General features: G+C 39.6%; 1 protein-coding gene across 7 annotated transcripts in view; it reads left to right on the forward strand.

Moving 5' to 3' along the window:
* Su(z)12 (Polycomb protein Su(z)12) overlaps positions 1-26,622 on the forward strand; it is a 235,063-nt gene that overhangs the window by 146,920 nt on the left and 61,521 nt on the right. For all 7 annotated transcript variants that reach the window (XM_053791982.2, XM_070098232.1, XM_053791985.2 and 4 more), the window contains 3 exons: positions 2,385-2,562; positions 6,878-7,321; positions 10,245-10,429. In XM_053791982.2, the coding sequence (XP_053647957.1) occupies positions 2,385-2,562; positions 6,878-7,321; positions 10,245-10,429 (807 nt within the window). The remainder of the gene's footprint in view (positions 1-2,384; positions 2,563-6,877; positions 7,322-10,244; positions 10,430-26,622) is intronic.

A 26,622-nucleotide genomic window follows, 5' to 3' on the forward strand; every position in this document is an offset into this window, starting at 1 on the left:
CAGATAGAAAGAGAGACAGATTGAAAGATATAAAATGAGGGAGAAAGATAATTAGATAGAATGGAGGAGGGGAAGCAGCATCCGACCCCATTGTTTTGACAGGCGGTAGGGTAGTGACTAATGACACAATATGTCACTTTGACAGCTGCCGACTCCTGACTCAAAACAATTATAAGCCACACACTCGCACACAAGGAGGAGGAGGAGGAGGAGGAGGAGGAAGAAGAAGAAGAGGAGGAAGAAGAAGAGGAGGAAGAAGAAGAGGAGGAGGAAGAAGAAGAGGAGGAGGAAGAAGAAGAAGAGGAGGAAGAGGAGGAGGAAGAGGAGGAAGAGGAGGAGGAAGAGGAAGAGGAGGAGGAAGAGGAGGAGGAAGAGGAGGAGGAAGAGGAGGAGGAAGAGGAGGAGGAAGAGGAGGAGGAAGAGGAGGAGGAAGAGGAGGAGGAAGAGGAAGAGGAGGAAGAGGAAGAGGAAGAGGAAGAAGAAGAAGAATTGTTTGTTTGTTTTTGTAAACAAGTTTTGTAAACAATATATTGATAATTATGTTTGTGTGCTTGTTGTGTTGTATACAACGAGTGTATATATATACATTGCACCTTACTTTGGTCTCATAGGCCACATAAGTTATGTGAAAAAATAAAATAGTGAAAAAAACAAAAAACCTTCAATTACAAGTAAACTAAAGTTTACCGGGTGAGCGGCAGTCGCCGCTGTTGCCATACGCGGCTCATTTTCTGCAAACTTCATGGCTCTATATCTCAGTAAGTACCGATGGCAAAAATTTTTTTTTTTGGACTAAAACACTCAGAAAAATAATCTTAACATTTTCATAAGAAAAAATAATTTTTTTTTTTTTTGAATATTTGGCGACATAGAATGACAGTTTCAGAGAGGGACCTGAAACAGTCAAAGGGTTAAGGGGCAAGTTCGACCGAACGACGGTTCGTATCCTGAAAAATTCGCATGGTGGGGCATTCATAAGCAGAGGTTCCACTGTATATGGAACTACCATGATGACATTACACATTCCAGTCTAAGACTTACTTTTACTGGGAAGTAGTTTCCCCCTCTCCTACACACCCTAACCTGAGCCTCACTATCCTCATAAAAACTCTTTACACCATTTAGTAACTTATTACTTATTCTATACACTTGCAACATCTGCCACATTGCTCCCCTATCCACTCTATCATAGGCCTTTTCTAAATCCATAAATGCAATGAAAACTTCCCTGCCTTTATCCAAATACTGTTTACATATATGCTTCAATGTAAACACTTGATCTACACATCCCCCTACCCATTCTAAAGCTGTTTTCCACTGAGGCAGGGTGACCCAAAATGAAAGAAAAACCCAAACAGAAAGAAAAAACTTTCATCATCATTCAACACTTTCACCATCACTTGTACATAATCACTGTCTTTGCAGAGGCACTCAGATACTACAGTTTAGATGTCCTTCCAAACTGCCACTATCCCAAACCCCTCCTTTAAAGTGCAGGCAATGTACTTCCTGCTATGGTCTTACTATGCTCTGAGTCATTCCTCTTTTGCATGTATTGTTAAACTACTTAGCGATGATTCCTCTCCATTCAATGGCTCTCTTGCTAGAAGTGTGCTGACAACTGAACAATGGCCCTCTGAACTGGAACATCTTCACCCCTTCTTTGGAGTTCAGGCACTGTACTTTCTGCCTCCAGGACTGTTTTGTGCTAATAGGTTTCCCTGAATCCCTTCTAAATGTTACTTTGCCGTTTACCATGACCATTGTCGGGAGAGACTCAGTGCTCATTCAGTTCATGGTTTTTGCACTTGTATTCCATGTATTTTTATAGAGTTGTTGACTTGAATTTTTAACATGTTATAGAATAAATGGTTCTACACCATCTTATTCACACATTTGGGCTATTGCTTATATGTAATTTATAATTAAAGTGAGAACTTTGGATATTTTCTATTTTTTGGGGGGGGGGGGATCAAAAGTAAAATATTCCATCATGGCAGTGTTAATGTGGGTCTGTTGTCAATGTGTGTTAACTGGGATGTTAATAGGCAAGCAAAGAATTTTTTTTTCAACCAATTTGCATGAAATTTTCAGTGTAAGTGCTTCTTGCTTTTACATTGTATGTTAATTTCTCTTATAAATCTTCACTGGTATGCGTGTAATCATGTAAGTATAAGATGTATACTGGATACAGTACATATACTGTCGTAATTTGTGAGCGATGGGGTGTAAGTATACAAAAGTGTTACAGCTGATATTAGTCATGTCACAAAATATTGTAACATAAATTTGAAACACACACAGCTTTAGGTAGAGCAGATAGTAACCAACTTTAACTGAAAATGGAAGCTTTATACCCTCAATCTGTGTTCTTTTGTTGACAGGTATCTGTAGGGACACAGGATGTGAACATCAATCCATCAGAAGGGGAAGGTGGTGGTGGTTGTGGGCGAAATGCCTGCCTTAGCATACCTACACACAATTTTACCTCAAGTAATGGCCATCAAGTCAAGTCTTATGTCTTAGTATTCCGTGTTTCTTTAGTGCACGATCAAGAAAATGGTAAGTCAAGTTCTTGTTTTTAAATGTTATTGCTACATTTTTCTGAGAAAATGATTTGATGTGGGTGTCTCATATGAATTTGTGCTGTGGCAGGAGTATAGTAAGAAACAGCCACTGTTGGGCAGTGCTGTGGATTATGGTAGCCAATGACCCCATGCCTGGTCTCCTGGGCACTGGTCAGATAGGGGTGTTTATAATACTAAATTTTTTAGGCCACACTAAGCAACAGGAACATGCATTTCTAGCTATTCACAAAAGATAATTATATGTATTTTTTTACACGTCAGACATTTCCCAGTGAGGCAGGGTGACCCAAAAAGAAAGAAAACCCCAAAAAGAAAGAAAAAAGTTTCATCATTGTTTATCACTCGCCATCATTCATACATATTCACTGTCTTTGCAGAGATGCTTAGATATGACAGTTTAGATGTCACTCCAAACAGCCAATATCCCAAACCCCTTCTTTAAAGTGCAGGCATTGTACTTCCCACCTTCAGGACACAAGTCTGGCTAACTGGTTTCCCTGAGTCCCTTTACAAAATATTACCCTGCTTGCACTCAAACAGCTTGTCAGGGCCCAAAAACCATTAGTCTCCATTCACTTCTGTCTAACATGCTCACACATGCCTTCTGTATGTCCAAGCCTCTTGCTCACGAAACCTCTTTTACCCCCTCCCTCCATCCTTTCCTATTATAACCCCTACCCCTCCTCCCCTCCACTACAGATTTATACACCTTCCAAGTCATCCTATTTTGCTCCATCCTCTCTGAATGACCAGACCACCTGAACAATCCCTCATCCCTCTGAATAATATTTTTAGCAACTCCACACCACCACCTAATTTCCACACTGAATTCTCTGCATAATATTTTCACACCACACATTGTCCTTAGACATGACATCTCCACTGCTTCCATCCTCCTCCTTACTGAAGCATTTACAACCCATACTTCACATCCATATAAGAGTGTTGGTACCACTGTACTCTTATACATTCCCTTCTTTGCCTCCATGGATAAATTTTTTTTTGTCTCTACAGATACCCCAATGCACCACTCACCTTTTTTCTTCATCAGTCCTATGGTTAACCTCATCCTTCGTAAACCCATCCACTGACAAGTCGACTCCCAAATATCTGAATACATCCATTACTCTTAAACCCAACACCACCACCACCACCACCAGAGCATGGTGATAACCTATGAATATTTTTTTGTTATCTTGATCGTTGTTTAAATTTTTTTCGGGATAGCTTGTACTCACATATTGGCGTTATTATTCCATGCATATTTATTTATGTAGTAAAAAAAATCTTAAGTGTCATGGTTGGAAATATATGGTATATTGATTAATGTTAGCAGGTGATTGTGGACATGGTAGGTGATAATTGTAGAACTGTGTGTCATATTTTTGTTCAGGTATTGTACAGGGTCACTTCAACTCCTTCCACACATTTCTTGAACAACAAGCAATGATGACTATAATGTAAGGAATGGAACATTAATATTTTTAAATTTTGATGAATTACAAAGCTTAAAAAAAGTTATTTGTCATTTTTGGAGGATCGTTGAGCATAATTCTATTTTTCCAAATTTTCTTAACTTCATTTGTCATTATTCTTTATTCTCATGCCATTTTTATGAACATAACTGCCATATTCATTGACGATCTGCTGTACTTCCATTTTGTATGACTGGAAGTGTATAAATTTCTTTTTTTATCAAAATATGGGTTCGGGATATTAGCAGTTTGGAGGGATATGTTGTGTATCTTTATAGATATATGCATCTAAACTGTTGTGTTCTGAGCACCTCTGCAAAAACAGTGATTATGTGTGAGTGAGGTGAAAGTGTTGAATGGTGATGAAAGCATTTTCTTTTTGGGGATTTTCTTTCTTTTTTGGGTCACCCTGCCTCAGTGGGAGATGGCCGACTTGTTAAAAAAAAAAAAATGGAAAGAAAAAATACTTGGATATTACAGGTCCACATCCCTTTATCCGAAACCCTTGGGGCCAGTATTGTTTCAAATTTCAGGATTTTTCAAAGTTCAGAATGATTCTCAACGCTGCCACATGGCGGCATGACCAAGCACTGAGATGACTGATGCTCCACACTTCCCGAAAAAACTTCAGTTTTCGGAACTTTTCCAATTTCAGAATTCTGGATAAAGGGTTGTGGACCTGTACCACATTTTATTATTGTTGAGTCAGGGTTGCGATGGCCCTTGGGCCTGTTTGGGATTGTTCTGTTCAGAGTATTCATGTACAGTATATCAATAATGTCACTGTAAAAAATTACTAGTGATTTATGTTTGCACATTAAAGAGTTGGAATGAGGCATTATGAATTAAACAATCCAGTATTGATATATTTTCCTCACATTTTAACTGATGATATAAACACAGGAGTGGGAGGTTAGAGTAAATCATCCATTTGTAAACATTGCCAGTGTCAGCTCAGCCTCACAGACTCACTTGTTTATGTATTCAGTGAACCCTTGGTTATTGGCCTTTCCGGATATCGGCCAACTCAGTTATCGCCCGTTTTTTTGGCCGAAATTTTATTCCTGTTATTGGCCGTTATTTCACTTATCAGCTGTATGGGATGCGTCCACCTGCCCGCCCGCCAGCCGCTCGCGCATTCTTGAGTCAGTCTGGCTGTGTCTCTGGGTGAGTGAGGAAACTTCTGCTCATTCATCCAAACATTTCGCTATAATCCATTGTTTTTTGTGGTTATTGATTGAGTGCAACTGCGAAATAAGCAACCATAGGCCCAAAGAAAGTTCTTAGTAAAGTTTCTTTGGTAAAGAAAGTGAGAAACACGATGGAATTTAAGAAAGAACTTGGCAAAGAAAGTAGAGCTCAAGAAAGCTAATGTTGCGAAACGGAGTTTAGCAGGGAGGCAGGGAGTGTAGTAGGCATGCAGGCAGGCAGGGAGTGTAGCATGGAGGGAGGGAGTGTGACAGGGAGGCAGGGACTGTAGCAGGGAACCAGGGAGTGTGGAAGGGAGGCAGGGAGTGTAGTAGGCATGCAGGGAGTGTAGTAGGCATGCAAGGAGTGTAATAGGCATGCAGGAAGTGTAGCAGGCAGGCAGGGAGTGTAGCAGACAGGGAGGGAAGTAACCCCAGAGAGGGCCTTGATACCTGAAGTCCTTATGGAGAAGGATTCCCCTTCCAAACAATAATCAGTCTTCCCCCTCTCCTCCTTCCTGTCTTCCATAAGCCAACAAGAGTCTTCAGTAAAGGTATGTAATAATGATTTAAATATTCATTTACTTATTTTATTTAGTTCTCATTGTTTTGTGTATGTAAAACTATAATTAATCTTTAAAAAATGTATTTTGTTTGCTAATATTTTTGGGTGTCTGAAATGGATTAATTGTATTTACATTAATTCTTATGGGAAATATTATTTCGGTTTTAGGCCATTTCGGTTTTAGGCTGACCTTCTGGAATGGATTACGGCTGATAACCAAGGATCCACTATACTCGTTTGTTTATTTATTACAAAACATATTCAACACAACCAAACTGATGCACAATGTTCAGTAGGTATAGTATTGGAAGGTTGCAGTAGTGCCGTAAATTTAAAAGTTAATTTACCGGTATGGTATCATGACATTGCCATTTGTAAAGTTTTTCTTGCATACACACAGTCAGAATCTGGTGTTCCTTGGTGATAAAAAATTATATAATGTATATAAACATTATCACCATTTTTGTCACATTTTAATTTTGAAGCTGCAGGTGGTATGAAAACTTACATTGACTTCTGTGTGGGAAATGGTTTATTTAGTCTCCTCTGTTTTGACTTCAGATTCCAATGGTGATAAACAATATATGTATAAATAAATGCCATTGAGAGTTTCCTCAGAGGATATGAAACCTGTATGTCTTGTTTTCTGATGCCATCTATGATAACAAAGTATGTCCCCACCTTATAACTGGGATTATGAAAAAAAAAAATGATTGTTGTAGTAAACTTTACCCCATTTTCTTTTTATAGGTTAAGTTCACAGGGACATTATTTTGTCAGTTTTTCTAGTGTTGGTTTATCCCAGGCATATATATTTTTAATATAGTTTTTGGTGCGTGTGTGGCATGTTCATATTTTCTTGTTGCAAATTGGTCAGGAAATTTATTTGTTTTTTTTTAATGTTAACAGGAAAGCTTTGAGAATTTTCTGCAGCAGAGTTGCACTCAAAGACATAAATTACTTATTAGAAAAATATTAATTAGTATTAATATTGTATTTTTTTTTTTTTTTTTTTTAGTATTGGATAAAGCCTTCCCATTAATAGTACTTCATAACTTTCAGCAGGGGAACCTGTTGTCAAGCGCCGTCGTGTTGGTCGAAGTGCTTCACAAGATTCCCAAGATTCTAATATACCATTAATTAGCACTAATGCAATCAATGGGGATAGTCATGGTGGTGTAGGATCAACGTATGCTGGTGAATTGGTGATGTTTGACCGTCATGGGCGTTGTTTATTAACTCCAGGACAATACGAATTAATGTTGGAGCTTCAAGCAGGGGAGACAACACAGCTTTGTAAATCAAGCCCAAAGAAGAATGCGAGCTGGGAGAGCATTGATACCCTCAAATTTGATGGTATATTTAATAATATTCCTGTTCTTAAGTTTACATTAAACTGGAACAGTGAAAACTCAACCTCTGTCATAGAGCGACCAAGACTACGACCTCTAAAACCCCTAGATGTTGTCTTGGCTAATAGTGCATCTACAAAACCAAAGCCTCAGGGTATGAAATTTTTTGCTGTAATTGAATTTTATCATTGTCATCAATGTTGTTTTACTGTTTAGGATGTCAGCTATCGCTAACCCTCAGTACAGGCATGCCTCACTAACACGATGGGTTAGATTCCATACCACTGTTGTAAAACGAATGACAGCTTTTTTTTTTTTTTTTTTTTTTTTTTTTTTTTTTTTTTTTTTTTTTTTTTTTTTTTTTACTTGCCAAAGCATATAAAAGCCTAAAAGCTTATTTTCTTCAACAAACCAGCCATCTCCCACTGAGTCAAGGTGACCCAAAGAAAAAAAGAAATACAGTGGACCCCCGCATAACGATCACCTCCGAATGCGACCAATTATGTAAGTGTATTTATGTAAGTGCGTTTGTACGTGTATGTTTGGGGCTCTGAAATGGACTAATCTACTTCACAATATTCCTTATGGGAACAAATTCGGTCAGTACTGGCACCTGAACATACTTCTGGAGTGAAAAAATATCGTTAACCGGGGGTCCACTGTACTTTACCATCACTCACTCCATCACTGTCTTGCCAGAGGGGGCACTGATACTACAGTTCAAAATTGGGAATATCCCTGCCCTTCCTTCAGAGTGCAGGCACTGTAGTTCCTACTTCCAGAACTTTAATATGACTAATTGGTTTCTCTGAATCCCTTCATAGATAGTATTAACTTGCTCACACTCCAACAGCACATCAAATCGTGAAAACCATTTGCCTCCATTCATATCTAACAGGCTCACACATGCTTACTAGAAGTCTAAGCCACTCACACATAAATTGTCCTTTACCCTCTCCCTCTAACCTTTCCTAAGACAACCCCTATCCCCCTTTCCCTCCATTACAGATTTATATGCCTTCCAAGTCATTTTATTTTGTTCCATCTTCTCTAGATGTCCGAATCACCTCAGCAACCCTTCATCAGCCCTCTGGATAATACTTTAAGTAACCTCACATCTTGTAAATCTCCAAGCGACGAATTCTCTGCATAATATTTACACCACACATTACCCTCAGACATGACAACTCCTCTGCCTCCAGACTGCCTCTCACTGCAACATTCAATAACCCTTGCTTCACACCCATATAAGAGTGTGTAAGTGTATGAATATTCAGTAAAATTGAGTAGTGTTCATTTTTATGAAAAGTGGCAGGCATTTGCTGACTGCAGTATTACATTTCAACATTTAGTGGAAATATTGTACTAGTGTATGGTATTTTAGTGAACACATTGTACTGCAATTTTTGATGGTCTTTCTACCCACTGAAGATGCATTAACACATTTGATGGTGCTGTATCCTACTGTATACCATGATGTATATAATTACTTCAATAGAATAGGAGTGTATAAAAAAGATAGACATATATGTTGCTTTGAAATTATTGTATGTAGGAAACTCATTCATGTGTTCCCTGTATTACAGGAATTTGTTGTTATCAGCTCATACTCCCCCCGTGGCCTGGTCCATAACCAGGCCTCATAATAGACATTCAAAATAAGAATTGTAACATTAATGCCAAATCATACAGACCTTTTAAATTGCTATACCCATTTTTTTTTTTGAATGTGTGCTCAGTACCTCTTCCCCTCTCTTCCATGACCATTCTTTAATATAAAATAGAATAAAATACAAAAACTATACCTAACAGCATAATTTTTTAGTGCACTATACACAAATAACCAGCACATAGAAGAGAGGAGCTTACGACGACGTTTCAGTCCGACTTGGGCCATTTACAAAGTCACACAAACAAAAAGGAGCAGGATGGGTATATATAGGCAGGAGGTGGTAGTAGTAGTAGTGGTGGTAGTAGTGGAGGTGGAAGGAAGTAGTAGTGGGGAGGTGGTAAGAGTAGGAGGGGCCAGTCAAATACTAAGAAAGAGGAGCACTGTAAGGGGGCTAGGTGCCCACAGAGGGTAAGAGCAAAAACACAGAGGGGGAAAAAAAACAAATAGAGGGGGAAAAAAACAAATAAATAAATAAAAGGAACAAATACACAGGGCAGAAGAAAGATAACCCAAAGGAGAAACAGGAAAGAGTAAAAGGGGAAGAGGGAGAAGAAAAAGGAGGCATCAGGTTAGGTCACGAGTGTTCTGAAGTTTGGAGCATTTAACAATGTAGTGGGAGAGGAAGGCATCTACAGAGACGAAGCCAGGACTAAGATTCATACAAGGAAAATTGTGTATTAGGGAGGATTCAACAAGACGGCGACTGTTGAAGTTGGAAGTAGGGAAGATAGTTTTAGCAGAAGACCAGTCAATAGGATGGCCACCACTCTTCGCACTAATCTCGTTCATACCTCTCCTCCCTCTACAGATGATCTTGGTGTCTACTCTATTTCTTGTTCCTCCTGTCCTCTTCAATACTTTGGAGAAACTGGTCGATCTCTTTCTGACAGACTTAGGGAGCACAAAAATAGTGTTAGGCTTGCCGACACTAACAATGCTCTTTTCTGTCACATCAGTGATCACAGCCATCCTATTGACTGGTTTTCTGCTAAAACTGTCTTCCCTACTTCCAACTTTAACAGTACTACTACTACCACCTCCTGCCTATATATGCCTATCCTGCTCCTTTTCGTTTGTGTGACTTTGTAAATGGTCCAAATCGGACCGAAACGTCGTCGTAAGCTCCTCTCTTCTATGTGCGGGTTATTTGTGTATTGTTCCAGTCACGGCATTGTGCCTCTTTGTTATTTTTAGTGCACTTCTACATAATCTATAGTTTATCCTAATTTTTAAATGTTTTTGGAAAAATAAAAATAAAATGCAGTATACTATATTTAATGTATGTACTGTGATTTGAGGGGTATACTGGGTATTAATTTTAGAAAATTTATTGTTGCATTATTGGGATTAAGCCTCTGAAAATATTTTTTTGCATGTTTTCATATTTTTTTTTTTTTTTTACTAGGTGTGGCTAGTCCTGAGGCTCCCCAACTTGTGCTCTACCAATTTGTGTATAATAACAACAGCAGACAACAGACTGAAGCCAGGCGGGACTTCCACTGTCCTTGGTGCTCCCTCAACTGTATGGCTCTCTACTCACTTCTAAAACACCTCAAGCTCTGTCATGCTCGCTTTACCTTCACATATGTTGTATGTAATACTCTATATAGTTTATTGGGTTATTTCAGTTCTCAAAGGGGTTTTCATCAATTACGTCATATTATTTGTTGGGAGGATTAATTATTTTTTTGTTAGGATATACGAAATTTAAAAAAAAAAAGAAAATACTGAAGTAGTTCTGGTCTATGGACTAATATTTTTTGGTAGTATCCCACTAAGGCAGGGTGGCCCAAAATGAAAAACAAAAATTTTTCTTTTTACATTTAGTATTTTATACAGGAGAAGGGGTTACTAGCCCCTTGCTCACATTTTTTTTTTTTTAACAAGTCGGCCGTCTCCCACCGAGGCAGGGTGACCCAAAAAGAAAGAAAAAATCCCCAAAAAGAAAATACTTTCATCATCATTCAACACTTTCACCTCACTCACACATAATCACTGTTTTTGCAGAGGTACCCAGAATACAACAGTTTAGAAGTATATACGTATAAAGATACGCAACATATCCCTCCAAACCGCCAATATCCTGAACCCCTCCTTTAGAGTGCAGGCATTGTACCTCCCATTTCCAGGACTCAAGTTCGGCTATATAAAAATAGCCAGTTTCCCTGAATTTTTTTTTTTTTTTTTTTTTTTTTCAACAAGTCGGCTGGCTCCCACCGAGGCAGGGTGAATCCCTTCACTAAATCCTTGCTCACACTCCAACAGCTCGTCAGCTCTCAAATACCATTTGTTTCCATTCACTCCTATCGAACACGCTCATGCATGCTTGCTGGAAGTCCAAGCCCCTTGCCCACAAAACCTTCTTTACCCCTTCCTTCCAACCTTTTTGAGGACGACCCCTACCCTGCCTTCCTTCCCTTACAGATTTATACACTCTCCATGTCATTCTACTTTGATCCATTCTCTCTAAATGACCTAACCACCTCAACAACCCCTCTTCAGCCCTCTGACTAATACTTTTATTAACTCCACACCTTCTCCTAATTTTCACACTCCGAATTTTCTGTATAATATTTACACCACACATTGCCCTTAGACAGGACATCTCCACTGCCTCCAACCGCCTCCTCACTGCAGCATTTACAACCCAAGCCTCACACCCATAAAAGAGTGTTGGTACTACTATACTTTCGTACATTCCCTTCTTTGCCTCCATAGATAACGTTTTTTGTCTCCACATATACCTCATGCACCACTCTCCTTTTTTCCCTCATCAATTCTATGATTAACCTCATCCTTCATAAATCCATCTGCCGACACATCAACTCCCAAATATCTGAAAACATTCACTTCTTCCATACCACTACTCCCCAATTTGATATCCAATTTTTCTTTATCTAAATCATTTGATACCCTCATCACCTTACTCTTTTCTATGTTCACTTTCAACTTTCTCCCTTTACACACAATCCCAAACTCGTCCACTAACCTTTGTAATTTTTTTTTAGAATCTCCCATAAGGACAGTATCATCAGCAAAAAGTAACTGTATCAATTCACATTTTGTATTTGATTCCCCATAATTTAATCCCACCCCTCTCCCGAACACCCTAGCATTTGCTTCTTTTACAACCCCATCTATAAATATATTAAACAGCCATGATGAGTAGAATGAAAGGGGGTAAGACAGGTGGGATTGATGGAATAAAGATAGAAATGTTAAAAGCAGATGGGGATATAGTTTTGGAGTGGTTGGTGCTTTTTTTAATAAATGTATGGAAGAGTCCTGGAAATGGGAAGTACAGTGCCTGCACTTTAAAGGAGGGGTTTGGGATATTGGCAGTTTGAAGGGATATGTTGTGTATCTTTATATGTGTATGCTTCTAGACTGTTGTATTCTGAGCACCTCTGCAAAAACAGTGATAATGTGTGAGTGTGGTGAAAGTGTTAAATGATGATGAAAGTATTTTCTTTTTGGGGATTTTCTTTCTTTTTTTTTGGGTCACCCTGCCTCGGTGGGAGACGGCCGACTTGTTGAAAAAAAAAAAAAAAAAATGGAAGAGGGTAAGTTACCTAGGGATTGGCAGAGATTATGCATAGTTCCTTTGTATAAATGCAAAAGGGACAAAAGAGAGTGCAAAAATTATAGAGGAATAAGTCTGTTGAGTATACCCGGTAAAGTGCATGGTAGAGTTGTTAAATATTAAAATGGTATAAAATACCGACAGGTTGTTAGGTAAGACACATGTGCAACAGTTAGGTATCTTTATTTCGAAACGTTTCGCCTACACAGTAGGCTGCTTCAGTCGAGTACAGAAAAGTTGATAGAAGCAGAAGAGACTTGAAGACAATGTAATCAGTCCATCACCCTTGAAATTTTGAGGTGGACAGTCCCTCAGTCTGGAGAAGAGTATTGTTCCATAGTCTGAAACAATATGGAGTTGAAGTGACAGGATGGAGCCTTATATACCGCCAGGAGGTGAGATGTAGGCCACTAGTAGAGCTAAGAATGTAGTTGTTGGGAGGTCACGTCCCTCTCAAATCCAGCTATTCTCACTAGTAGAAGTTGTCCAAGTTGATGGACTGATTATGTCGTCTTCAAGTCTCTTCTGCTTCTATCAACTTTTCTGTACTCGACTGAAGAAGCCTACTGTGTAGGTGAAACGTTTCGAAATAAAGATACCTAACTGTTGCACATGTGTCTTACCTAACAACATGGTAGAGTTGTTATTGAAAGAATTAAGAGTAAAACTGAGAGTAGGATAGCAGATGAACAAGGAAGGTTTAGGAAGGGTAGGGGGTGTATAGACCAAGCGTTTGCAGTGAAACATATAGGTGAACAGTATTTAGATAGGGGTAAAGAGGTTTTTGTGTTATGGATTTGAAAAAGGCATATGATAGGGTGGATAGGGGGGCAGTGTGGCAGATGTTACAAATGTATGGAATAGGAGGTAGGTTATTGAAAGCAGTGAAAAGTTTTTATGAGGCTAAGGTTAGAGTATGTAGGAGAAAGGGAGATTATTTCCCAGTAAAAGTAGGCCTTAGACAAGGATTGTAAGAGTTTTAACAGAAGTGAATGCTTTGGTGTTAGTAAGAGGTGTGAGGTTAAAAGATAAAGAATCTAACACAAAGTGGGAGTTGGCACAGTTGCTCTGTGCTGATAACACTGTGCTTTTGGGAGATTCTGAAGATAGGTTGCAGCGGTAAGTAGACGAGTTTGGTAGGGTATGTAAAAGAAGAAAACTAAAAGTGAATGTAGAGAAGAGTAATGTGATGATAAAAAAAAATTAGGTAACGAAAGATTGGATATCAGATTGGAGGGAGAGAGTATGGAAGAGGTGTATGTATTCAGCAGAGAATTCAGAGTTTGGAAATTAGGAGGAGGTGTAGGATTACCAAAACTATAATCCAGAGTGCTGAGGAGGGGTTGTTGAGGTGGTGCAGACATGTAGAGAGGATGGAACAAAATAGAATGACTTCTAGAGTGTATAAATCTGTAGTGGAGAGAAGGCGAGATTGGGGTCGGCCTAGGAAAGGTTGGAGGGAGGGGGGTAAAAGAGGTTTTGTGTGCGAGGGGCTTGAGTTTCCAGCAAGTATGCATGAACGTGTTAGATAGGACCGAATGGAGACAAATGGTTTTTAGGACTTCATGTGCTGTTGGAGTGTGAGCGAGGTAACATTTATAAAAAGGATTCAGGGAAACCGGCAGGCTGGACTTTAGTCCTGGAGATGGGAAGTACAGTGCCTGCACTCTGAAGGAGGGGTGTTGCAGTTTTATAACTGTAGTGTAAGCACGCCTCTGGCAAGACAGTAATGGAGTGAACGATGAAAGTTTTTCTTTTTCAGGCCACCCTGCCTTGGTGGGAAATGGCTGTTGTGCTAATAAAAAAAATAATAATTATTTAGAAGTGATGGAAAGATACTTCATATACAGGAGGCCTGGTCACAGACCGGGCCGCGGGGGCGTTGACCCCCGAAACTCTCTCCAGGTAAACTCCAGGTAAACAGGGACCCTTGTTTTTCGTAATTAATTCGTTCCAGAGTGTGTGACTGATATTGAAATTGACGATTTGCGAAACCATTTTGCCCAATAAGAAATAATGCAAATCCAATTAATCCGTTCCAGACACCCAAAATTATTAAAACAAAATAATTTTTTTACATGAAATATAGATGTACATACACAGAAAACAATGAGACATTAATATAACACTTATATTGATGATTGTTCTTAGTGTATGGAAGGTGGGAGGAGGGGAGAGGATGGATTAATTACTGTTTGGAAGAGGAATCCCCTTCCATAAAGACTTCAGGTACCAAGTGCTTTTTCGGGGTTATTTCCCTTCCTTGTTTTTTAACGCCACTAGGACCAGCTTGAGAGTCATTAAATATCTGTCCACAGAGGTCTGTTTCTGGCATCTCTTTAAAATTTCCCTAAAATGGGACAAGGCATTGTCATTGTACATGTTGCCGATACTGCTTGCAAGAGCTTTGTCAGGGTGATATTCCTCATCAAATCTTTCCATCCTACTCCACATTGCACAAATCTCCTTAATCTCTGAAGAAGGCACCTTCTTCCATCTCTCTCCCTCCTCCTCTGAAGCAGTTTCCTGAGCTGTGGTCTGTTGTTGTTGTAGATGAAGTTCTTGCAGCTCTTCAGTGGTTATCTCTTCGTTGTGGTCCTCAATCAACTCTTCTACATCCTCGTTACTCACATCCAACCTCATGGAATTCCCCAATACCACAGTAGATTCCACAACTGGCACAGGGTGCTCAGGGTCAACTGTAAACCCTTCAAAATCCCTTTTTTGACACAGTCTGGCCACAGTTTTCTCCAAGCAGAGTTCAAAGTCCTGGAAGTCACTCCCTCCTAAACCTTATCTATAAGGAAACCATACCACGGATGGGATTTGAACCCACGGTTAGAGAGTCTCAAAACTCCAGACCGTCGCGTTAGCCACTGGACCAGCTAGCCACAACAAGATTCGTCCAACTAGGTATATTTCTACACCATAGGAAGGTTAACATAGGCACCACTGTGACCACAAATGCAAGGTTTATGCATTGGAGGATACTGAAGTGATCTTTTCAAAACTCTCTTAGGGCCAGTTGAGTGTCTGAGGTCACATCAAAGCACCTTTGAAACATTGCTTTGGTGTAGAGTTTTTTGAAGTTTGAAATGATCTGCTGGTTCATGGGCTGGATGAGGGGAGTGGTATTAGGGGGAAAGAACTTCACTGTGATGAAACGAAACTCCTCCACAATTTGGTCATCCAAGTCTGGAGGATGAGCAGGTGCATTGTCCCATACCAGGAGGCACTTGGGTTCCAATTTATTTTCCAGGAGGTATTTCTTCACACTCGGGTCAAACACTTCATTGAACCAATCAAGGAAAATTTCCGTTGTAACCCATGCCTTACTGTTAGCCTGTTTTTCTTGAACACACTGGGATTTTCAGAGTGATACACTAGTAAAGGCTTCACTTTGAAATCCCCACTAGCATTACTACAGAACAAAAGAGTAAGCCTGTCTTTCATAGGCTTGTGTCCTGGTAATGCCTTTTCCTCCTGTGTTATATAGGTCCTCATTGGCATTTTCTTCCAAGAGAGGCATGTTTCGTCACAATTGAACACTTGTTGGGGTTTGAATTCTTCAGCCTCTACGTACCCCTTGAATTCATGCACATATTTTTCTGCCACATATTTGTCAGAACTGACAGCCTCACCATGCCTTACCACACTGTGTATGCCACTACGCTTCTTAACCCTTTGAGGGTCGACAGGCCCTCTCCGAAACTCGTTCTCAGGGTCGGCCAAATTTAAAAAAAAAAAAAATAATTTTCTCGTATGAAAAGATAGAGAATCTTTTACCGATCATAAAGACACCAAAAGTTTGAAATTTGATTGAAAACTTACGGAATTATGCTCTCGCAAAGTTAGCGGTCTCGGCGATGTTTACGCATCGGCGATTTTGCCCACTTTGAGCCCCATTTTCGGCCAATTTCACTGTACTAGTCGACAAAAAACATTAATATTTCGCTAGAACTCCATTTTTTCTATCGAATGGGTGCAAGAAACCACCCATTTATGAAATTCAACTATCCAGTACAGTGGTCAGAATTTAGCAATTTTGCCAATTTCACACAAATTTCAAAAGATGCCAATTTCCGAATAGGGTCCAGAATAAACAAGAAAGACATTCCTGGCACTAAAATGACATTTCCTCTAGTCATTAGTCACGTCTCAAGGCCCCTCTTATATTCTTTTGCTTTCCACTTTGAATTTTTATTCTCACAAAAAATATAAGATTTACTGTTATGCAGACTACTGCATTAGTGTAAAAAATGGTATAAATATTATTGGTGCACTTGTGAAAGAATATTAGACTCACCAGTTGACGTGTATTGCACGCTTGGCACGATTTGTTTACTTTTGAAGTTTGGTAAAAATCGAACATTTCTGCTACTTTGAGCTCAATTTCAAGGCACCTTTCATTGTAAAACCAGTCAAAATCATCTCAATTTCTGTAATATGTCTTCCATTCTATAAAATGAGACCAAGAAAACTAGAATACAACAATAAATACCATAAGAAAATACACTGCAAAGTCGCTGATTTATTCCAAAAAAATGGTCAAAGTTTTTTTTTTCTCATTATGCACTGTGTGCTGCAGGATTTTTTTTAGACTGTGCACACTGACCAAATAGACCCATTCTTTCATATGAAGGCCTACCAGCTTTCTCCCACTAGATTTGAGGCCGCTAGAATTTATGCGTACTAGTACATCAAAAACCCCTACGCGTAAGACGTACTAGTACGACCAAAACCTTCAAAGGGTTAAATCTCTCAAACCAGCCTTTGCTGGCCTTAAATTCACTAACATCAGCACTCATTCAGGCATTTTCTTTACAAGATTGTCATGCAACTGCCTTGCCTTTTCACAAATTATCAACTGCATAACACTATCTCCTGCAAATTGTTTCTCGTTGATCCACACCAACAATAACTTCTCAACATCTTTGAGCACTTGTGATCTCATTTTTGTGAACATATTTACCCCTTTTGCAACAACAGTTTCCTTGATACCCTTTTTCTTGGCCATGATGGAAGTGGTGGTTGTATGGGGTTTCCCATACAGCCTGGCAAGTTCTGCCACACACATTCCACTTTCATGTTTTACAATGATGTCTCTTGTATTCTATCATGTTTCTCACCTTCTTTACCAAAGGCCTGGCACTAGGAGCTTTCTTTGGAGCCATGGTGGCTTATTTAGCAGTTGCAAGCACTAAAGTAAATGAAATATTACGAAATGTATCGTATGAAAGCGTGGGATTGTCCTCACTCGCTGATAAACAACGGCACACTGGCTGGGAATGGAGTGTGGGGCCGCACGGGGCCGTGTGTACGCGTCTGAGACGAACGACTATTAGCTAGTCAAACGACGATTTGTGAGTCAATGTTTTGATGAAAAAAGTTACGATTTTCGAAAATTACGACTTCCGATGCTTACGAAAAACGAGGGCCCACTGTACATTTGTTTATTTTTAAGAACAATGTTGATTTATTAGTGTTTGATAAAAAAAGAACAAAGAACATTGACTGTTATTGAGAAGATATTCCCCCAGATGTCTCTTGAAGAATTAAGAGAGGAATTGTGTCAGGAAAGACATGGGGTGGTAGTTTGCTCTGCACAGTGACTGTAACATGAAGGGAGACAAGATTTTGTTCTGTGAGCAGCTGTAGGTAGTCATCATCCATGAGATGTGCAATTTTCTAGTTGCAACACAATAGCAGTGGAAGTGTAACTCAATAGATTTTTTTTTTTTTCAACAAGTCGGCCATCTCCCACCAAGGCAGGGTGGCCCAAAAAAGAAAGAAAATCCCCAAAAAGAAAATGCTTTCATCATCATTCAACACTTTCACCACACTCACACATAATCACTGTTTTTGCAGAGGTGCTCAGAATACAACAGTTTAGAAGCATACATGTATAAAGATACACAACATATCCCTCCAAACTGCCAATATCCCAAACCCCTCCTTTAACCCTTTGAGGGTTTTCGTCGTACTAGTACGTCTTACGCGTAGGGGTTTTTGACGTACTAGTACTCATAAATTCTAGCGACCTCAAATCTAGTGGGAGAAAGCTGGTAGGCCTTCATATGAAAGAATGTGTCTATGTGGTCCCAGTCCCTTTAAAGTGCAGGCATTGTACTTCCCATTTCCAGGACTCAAGTCCGACTATATGTTCGAAAAACTTCAAAAGTAAACCGGTTTCCCTGAATCCCTTCACTAAATTTTACCCTGCTCACACTCCAACAAATCGTCAGGTCCCAAGTACCATTCGTCTCCATTCACTCCTATCTAACACGCTCACGCACGCTTGCTGGAAGTTCAAGCCCCTTGCCCACAAAACCTCCTTTACCCCCTCCCCTCTCTTCAACCCTTTCGAGGACGACCCCTACCTCGCCTTCCTTCCCCTATAGATTTATATGCTTTCCATGTCATTCTACTTTGATCCATTCTCTCTAAATGACCAAACCACCTCAACAACCCCTCTTCTGCCCTCTGACTAATACTTTTATTAACTCCACACCTTTTCCTAATTTCCACACTCCGAATTTTCTGCATAATATTTACACCACACATTGCCCTTAAACAGGACATCTCCACTGCCTCCAACCATCTCCTTGCTGCTGCATTTACCACCCAAGCTTCACACCCATATAAAAGTGTTGGTACTACTATACTTTCATACATTCCCTTCTTTGCCTCCATAGATAACATTTTTTGACTCCACATATACCTCAATGCACCACTCACCTTTTTTTCCTCATCAATTCTATGATTAACCTCATCCTTCATAAATCCATCCGCCGACACGTCAACTCCCAAGTATCTGAAAACATTCACTTCTTCCATACTCCTCCTCCCCAATTTGATATCCAATTTTTCTTTATCTAAATCATTTGATACCCTCATCACCTTACTCTTTTCTATGTTCACTTTCAACTTTCTACCTTTACACACATTCCCAAACTCATCCACTAACCTTTGCAATTTTTCTTTAGAATCTCCCATAAGCACAGTATCATCAGCAAAAAGTAACTGTGTTAATTCCCATTTTGAATTTGATTCCCCATAATTTAATCCCACCCCTCTCCCGAACACCCTAGCATTTACTTCTTTTACAACCCCATTTATAAATATATTAAACAACCATGGTGACATTACACATCCCTGTCTAAGACCTACTTTTACCGGGAAGTAGTCTCCCTCTCTTCTACACACCCTAACCTGAGCCTCACTTATTTTGTTTTATTATCACACTGGCCGATTCCCACCAAGGCAGGGTGGCCCGAAAAAGAAAAACTTTCACCATCATTCACTCCATCACTGTCTTGCCAGAAGGGTGCTTTACACTACAGTTTTTAAACTGCAACATTAACACCCCTCCTTCAGAGTGCAGGCACTGTACTTCACATCTCCAGGACTCAAGTCCGGCCTGCCGGTTTCCCTGGACCCCTTCATAAATGTTACTTTGCTCACACTCCAACAGCACGTCAAGTATTAAAAACCATTCATCTCCATTCACTCCTATCAAACACGCTCACGCACGCCTGCTGGAAGTCCAAGCCCCCCGCACACAAAACCTCCTTTACCCCCTCCCTCCAACCTTTCCTAGGCCGACCCCTACCCCGCCTTCCTTCCACTACAGACTGATACGCTCTTGAAGTCATTCTGTTTCGCTCCATTCTCTCTACATGTCCGAACCACCTCAACAACCCTTCCTCAGCCCTCTGGACAACAGTTTTGGTAATCCCGCACCTCCTCCTAACTTCCAAACTACGAATTCTCTGCATTATATTCACACCACACATTGCCCTCAGACATGACATCTCCACTGCCTCACTATCCTCATAAAAACTCTTTACAGCATTTAAGGAGTTAAGATGATGCAGAATTTCGGTTGTGGATCTACCAATAAGCAGACTAAGTGGTCACTCAGGGTTCCGACTGCTGAGGGGCCTCAAAATCATTCACCACTTGTTTCTTAACCCTTTGTGAGTTGTGCTTCGTCCTCTAGTATCGTGGGAAATATTCAATTCTGGGATCAAAATGCAGTTTTTTTAAGCTCACTCATTTTGTTGAATACGTATATATTTTTGAGAAGTCAGTTTATATAATCACCTGCTTGCAGCAGGCTGGCAGCAGTCATACAATCAGTTGTATATCTGGCTTTAATGTTAAAATTTAATTTCCACTAGTGCATTAGCTAACAACATTGAGGGACTCCCTAAAGGAGCCTTTCCAAAGTTCTCCACCTAGGGGCACTTGGACATCTTAAACTGCCACTGTATAATTTAATGGTGGTACTGTCAGAAAAGCACATAACATGCACAGTGCAGCAGCTTTAGTAATGCTAATATATAAACAGTTTAACAAGGTTTAACAATAATAATATAATAATAGGGATTCAGGGAAATCAGTTAGCAGAACTTCTCTGGAGGTGAAAGGAATGGTGCCTGCAGTTCTGTGTTAATGGAATTGGTATGTCTATGTGATTCTGACTATGAAATCAGGAGTGAGGGTGGATGTGTTTCAGTGTTAATGAAGATAAATTCCAATTTGGGTACTAAGAAGAATCAAAATAATAATAGTCTAGGGTTGGACTGATTATAAAATCTAAAGCTAGTCTTGTGCAAAATTGGGTAACCATGTGAAATATGGATCCCGGGTTACAACCTATACAGATGCGACATAGTGAACAGACAAAAGGGGTGGTTGTCCTGTATATCACAGAATCAATGCCTAAAATGATGTAGTTGAAGTTTTGGCAAGAAAGATTGAGAACCAAAACCTGGTCATTGTGGTTGTTTGCAAGCATCTGGATGCAACTTCTTAACAATTCCAGGAACAGCTTGTGAAAATTGATCACTGTGTGGAAAATCTTCCAGCTCTTGCCCCCAACATATTGCTTTTGGGGGATTTCAACCTAAGACACCTAAAATGGAGGAATGTAGCAAATAATGTTGTAGCAGAGATAACACCAGGAGGCAGCTTGGATGAAAACTTGCACACACATGAACTTTTAAATCTCTGCACCAAATTCACCTTAAACCAACAAATAATAGAGCCTACAGGATTGGAGAATACACTGGCCCTCACCTTCACTAACAGTGATGATCTGATACGAAATATTACCATATCATACACAAATAACCTGCACATAGAAGAGAGGAGCCTACGATGACGTTTCGGTCCGACTTGGACCATTTACAAAGTCACACTAACGAAAAGGAGAGCAGGATGGGTATACAGGAGGGCCCCAATTATACGGCTGGTTAGGTTCCAGGCTACCGCTGTAAAGCGGAAACCGCCGTAAAGTGGAACACCCTTTTTTTCCACTTACAAATGCATACAAACACTAGATAACAAGTTTACACTAACATATATTAAGTTAGCAATAGAACCAGGCATCAAAAAACAATAAAAAAGTACAATACACACATAGTGCACTCGTTACTTACCTTAAAATATTTATAGTCTTAATCTAGGGTGAGACAAGTAGTATTTATTGTAAGAAATCAAGTGTGGTATGTATGGTAGTCAGCCAGGCTACCATACCAGGCCACCTCACCCACACATACAATTCTATGATATTTAAGCATCCCAGAGCGATAAAATGTATATACAGTTCACTCATTACTTACCTTAAAATATAGGGTGAGATGAGTAGTATTTATTGTAAAAAATCAAGTGTGGTATGTATGGTAGTCAGCCGGGCTACCATACCAGGCCAACCCACCTACACATAATATTCTATTACATTTAAGCATCCCAGAGCGATAAAATGTATATACAGTTCACTCATTACTTACCTTAAAATATTTGTAGTCTTAATGTAGGGTCAGGAGTAAGTAAATGAGATAAAACGAATAAATGAGAGAGAGAGAGAGAGAGAGAATGAGTGCATGAGAGAGGACAGGCGCAGAGTTATGTAAACAAACCAGGCGAAGGTAAGTTTTGTAAACGAAGTGTACACGTCTGGTTTGTGTACAAGTTACATTGTGTACAGGTTGTCTCTACATTGATACGGTAGAATAAATAAAGAAGAACACTCCCATTCTCATGTAACATCATTTTGAGAAGAAATGATGCTCTGAGTGAAGGCAATGGAAATAAGTCACTCTGACTTTTTTGGGTTATCCTAGGTTCTCTACACATATGTTGTTATGTATGATAATCTATGTAACTGTATTTGTGTATACCTGAATAAACTTACATACATACAAAAGGAATAATTTTCTACAGTTACCCCCAGTAACACATTTTCTCTTATGTTAGATTAGAGAAAATGTTATTCTTGGCATCACTTGTACAAGTTATCTGGCTACCACATCTCATATTTATGTTTATTTATTCTATTGTAGGGTGTATTTATCATCTTTTTATGTTATGTATCGTGTTTATTATATAATTTTGAAAAAATATCATGGATGGATTAATGAAAATGTGTATTTAACGTAATATACGACATTTAAATGAGACTCGGTGATTATTATTATTATTATTAGCAGTAGGTTGGTAGACAGCAACCACCCAGGGAGGTACTACCGTCCTGCCAAGTGAGTGTAAAACGAAAGCCTGTGATTGTTTTACATGATGGTAGGATTGCTGATGTCTTTTGTCTGTCTCATAAATATGCAAGATTACAGGCATGTCTTGCTACTTCTACTTACACTTAGGTCACACTACACATACATGTACACATTTATTTATACACACTCATCTGAGTTTTCTTTGATTTTATCTTAATAGTTCTTGGTCTTATTAATTTTCCTTTTATATCCATGGGGAAGTGGAATAAGAATCTTTCCTCCGTAAGCCATGCGTGTTGTAAAAGTCAACTAAAATGCCGGGAACAATGGGCTAGTAACCCCTTTTCCTGTAAAGATTACTAAAAAGAATAAGAAGAAGAAAATTGTCAAAGTGGGAAGTCTGAATGTGCGTGGATATTGTGCAGATGATAAGAAAGAGATGATTGTGGATGTTATGAATGAGAAGAAGCTGGATGTCCTGGTTTTAAGTGAAACAAAGCTGAAGGGGGTGGGAGAGTTTCAGTGGAGAGGAATAAATGGGATTAGGTCAGGGGTTTCAAATAGAGTTAGAGCTAAAGAAGGAGTAGCAATAATGTTGAAGGATAAGCTATGGCAGGAAAAGAGGGACTATAAATGTATTAATTCAAGGATTATGTGGAGTAAAATAAAGATTGGATGTGAAAAGTGGGTTATAATAAGCGTGTATGCACCTGGAGAAGAGAGAAGTGTAGAGGAGAGAGAGAGATTTTGGGAAATGTTGAGTGAATGCGTGGGGAGTTTTGAATCAAGTGTGAGAGTAATGGTGGTTGGGGATTTCAATGCTAAAGTGGGTAAAAATGTTATGGAGGGAGTAGTAGGTAAATTTGGGGTGCCAGGGGTAAATGTAAATGGGGAGCCTTTAATTGAGCTATGTGTAGAAAGAAATTTGGTAATAAGTAATACATATTTTATGAAAAAGAGGATAAATAAATATACAAGGTATGATGTAGCACGTAATGAAAGTAGTTTATTAGATTATGTATTGGTGGATAAAAGGTTGATGGGTAGGCTCCAGGATGTACATGTTTATAGAGGGGCAACTGATATATCGGATCATTATTTAGTTGTAGCTACAGTTAGAGTAAGAGGTAGATGGGAAATGAGGAAGGTGGCAACAAGAAGTAAGAGGGAGGTGAAAGTGTATAAACTAAGGGAGGAGGAAGTTCGGGTGAGATATAAGCGACTATTGGCAGAAAGGTGGGCTAGTGCAAAGATGAGTAGTGGGGGGGTTGAAGAGGGTTGGAATAGTTTTAAAAATGCAGTATTAGAATGTGGGGCAGAAGTTTGTGGTTATAGGAGGGTGGGGGCAGGAGGAAAGAGGAGTGATTGGTGGAATGATGAAGTAAAGGGTGTGATAAAAGAGAAAAAGGTAGCTTATGAGAGGTTTTTACAAAGCAGAAGTGTTATAAGAAGAGCAGAGTACATGGAGAGTAAAAGAAAGGTAAAGAGAGTGGTGAGAGAGTGCAAAAGGAGAGCAGATGATAGAGTGGGAGAGGCACTGTCAAGAAATTTTAATGAAAATAAGAAAAAATTTTGGAGTGAGTTAAACAAGTTAAGAAAGCCTAGGGAAAATATGGATTTGTCAGTTAAAAACAGAGTAGGGGAGTTAGTAGATGGGGAGATGGAGGTATTGGGTAGATGGCGAGAATATTTTGAGGAACTTTTAAATGTTAAGGAAGAAACAGAGGCAGTAATTTCATGCACTGGTCAGGGAGGTATACCATCTTTTAGGAGTGAAGAAGAGCAGAATGTAAGTGTGGGGGAGGTACGTGAGGCATTACGGAAAATGAAAGGGGATAAAGCAGCTGGAACTGATGGGATCATGACAGAAATGTTAAAAGCAGGGGGGGATATTGTGTTGGAGTGGTTGGTACTTTTGTTTAATAAATGTATGAAAGAGGGGAAGGTACCTAGGGATTGGCGGAGAGCATGTATAGTCCCTTTATATAAAGGGAAAGGGGACAAAAGAGACTGTGAAAATTATAGAGGAATAAGCTTACTGAGTATACCAGGAAAAGTGTACGGTAGGGTTATAATTGAAAGAATTAGAGGTAAGACAGAATGTAGGATTGCGGATGAGCAAGGAGGTTTTAGAGTGGGTAGGGGATGTGTAGATCAGGTGTTTACATTGAAGCATATATGTGAACAGTATTTAGATAAAGATAGGAAAGTTTTTATTGCATTTATGGATTTAGAAAAGGCATATGATAGAGTGGATAGAGGAGCAATGTGGCAGATGTTGCAAGTATATGGAATAGGTGGTAAGTTATTAAATGCTGTAAAGAGTTTTTATGAGGATAGTGAGGCTCAGGTTAGGGTGTGTAGAAGAGAGGGAGACTACTTCCCGGTAAAAGTAGGTCTTAGACAGGGATGTGTAATGTCACCATGGTTGTTTAATATATTTATAGATGGGGTTGTAAAGGAAGTAAATGCTAGGGTGTTTGGGAGAGGGGTGGGATTAAATTATGGGGAATCAAATTCAAAATGGGAATTGACACAGTTACTTTTTGCTGATGATACTGTGCTTATGGGAGATTCTAAAGAAAAATTGCAAAGGTTAGTGGATGAGTTTGGGAATGTGTGTAAAGGTAGAAAGTTGAAAGTGAACATAGAAAAGAGTAAGGTGATGAGGGTGTCAAATGATTTAGATAAAGAAAAATTGGATATCAAATTGGGGAGGAGGAGTATGGAAGAAGTGAATGTTTTCAGATACTTGGGAGTTGACATGTCGGCGGATGGATTTATGAAGGATGAGGTTAATCATAGAATTGATGAGGGAAAAAAGGTGAGTGGTGCGTTGAGGTATATGTGGAGTCAAAAAACGTTATCTATGGAGCCAAAGAAGGGAATGTATGAAAGTATAGTAGTACCAACACTCTTATATGGGTGTGAATCTTGGGTGGTAAATGCAGCAGCGAGGAGACGGTTGGAGGCAGTGGAGATGTCCTGTTTAAGGGCAATGTGTGGTGTAAATATTATGCAGAAAATTCGGAGTGTGGAAATTAGGAGAAGGTGTGGAGTTAATAAAAGTATTAGTCAGAGGGCAGAAGAGGGGTTGTTGAGGTGGTTTGGTCATTTAGAGAGAATGGATCAAAGTAGAATGACATGGAAAGCATATAAATCTATAGGGGAAGGAAGGCGGGGTAGGGGTTGTCCTCGAAAGGGTTGGAGAGAGGGGGTAAAGGAGGTTTTGTGGGCAAGGGGCTTGGACTTCCAGCAAGCGTGCGTGAGCGTGTTAGATAGGAGTGAATGGAGACGAATGGTACTTGGGACCTGACGATCTGTTGGAGTGTGAGCAGGGTAATATTTAGTGAAGGGATTCAGGGAAACCGGTTATTTTCATATAGTCGGATTTGAGTCCTGGAAATGGGAAGTACAATGCCTGCACTTTAAAGGAGGGGTTTGGGATATTGGCAGTTTGGAGGGATATGTTGTGTATCTTTATACAGTGGACCCCCGCATAACGATGGCATCGCATAGCGATTTTTCCGCATAACGATTACTTTTATCGCAAAATTTTTGCCCCGCATACCGATTAAAAACCCGCATACCGATTTTCGTCCGAGACGCGTCCAATGTGCCCTCACATGTGCCGGCCGTCCCATTGTTTACCAGCCAGCCTCCGCGGTAACATCCAAGCATAC

Source organism: Cherax quadricarinatus, chromosome 61 (genome assembly GCF_038502225.1).
Source record: "Cherax quadricarinatus isolate ZL_2023a chromosome 61, ASM3850222v1, whole genome shotgun sequence".
Lineage (NCBI taxonomy): Eukaryota > Metazoa > Arthropoda > Malacostraca > Decapoda > Parastacidae > Cherax > Cherax quadricarinatus.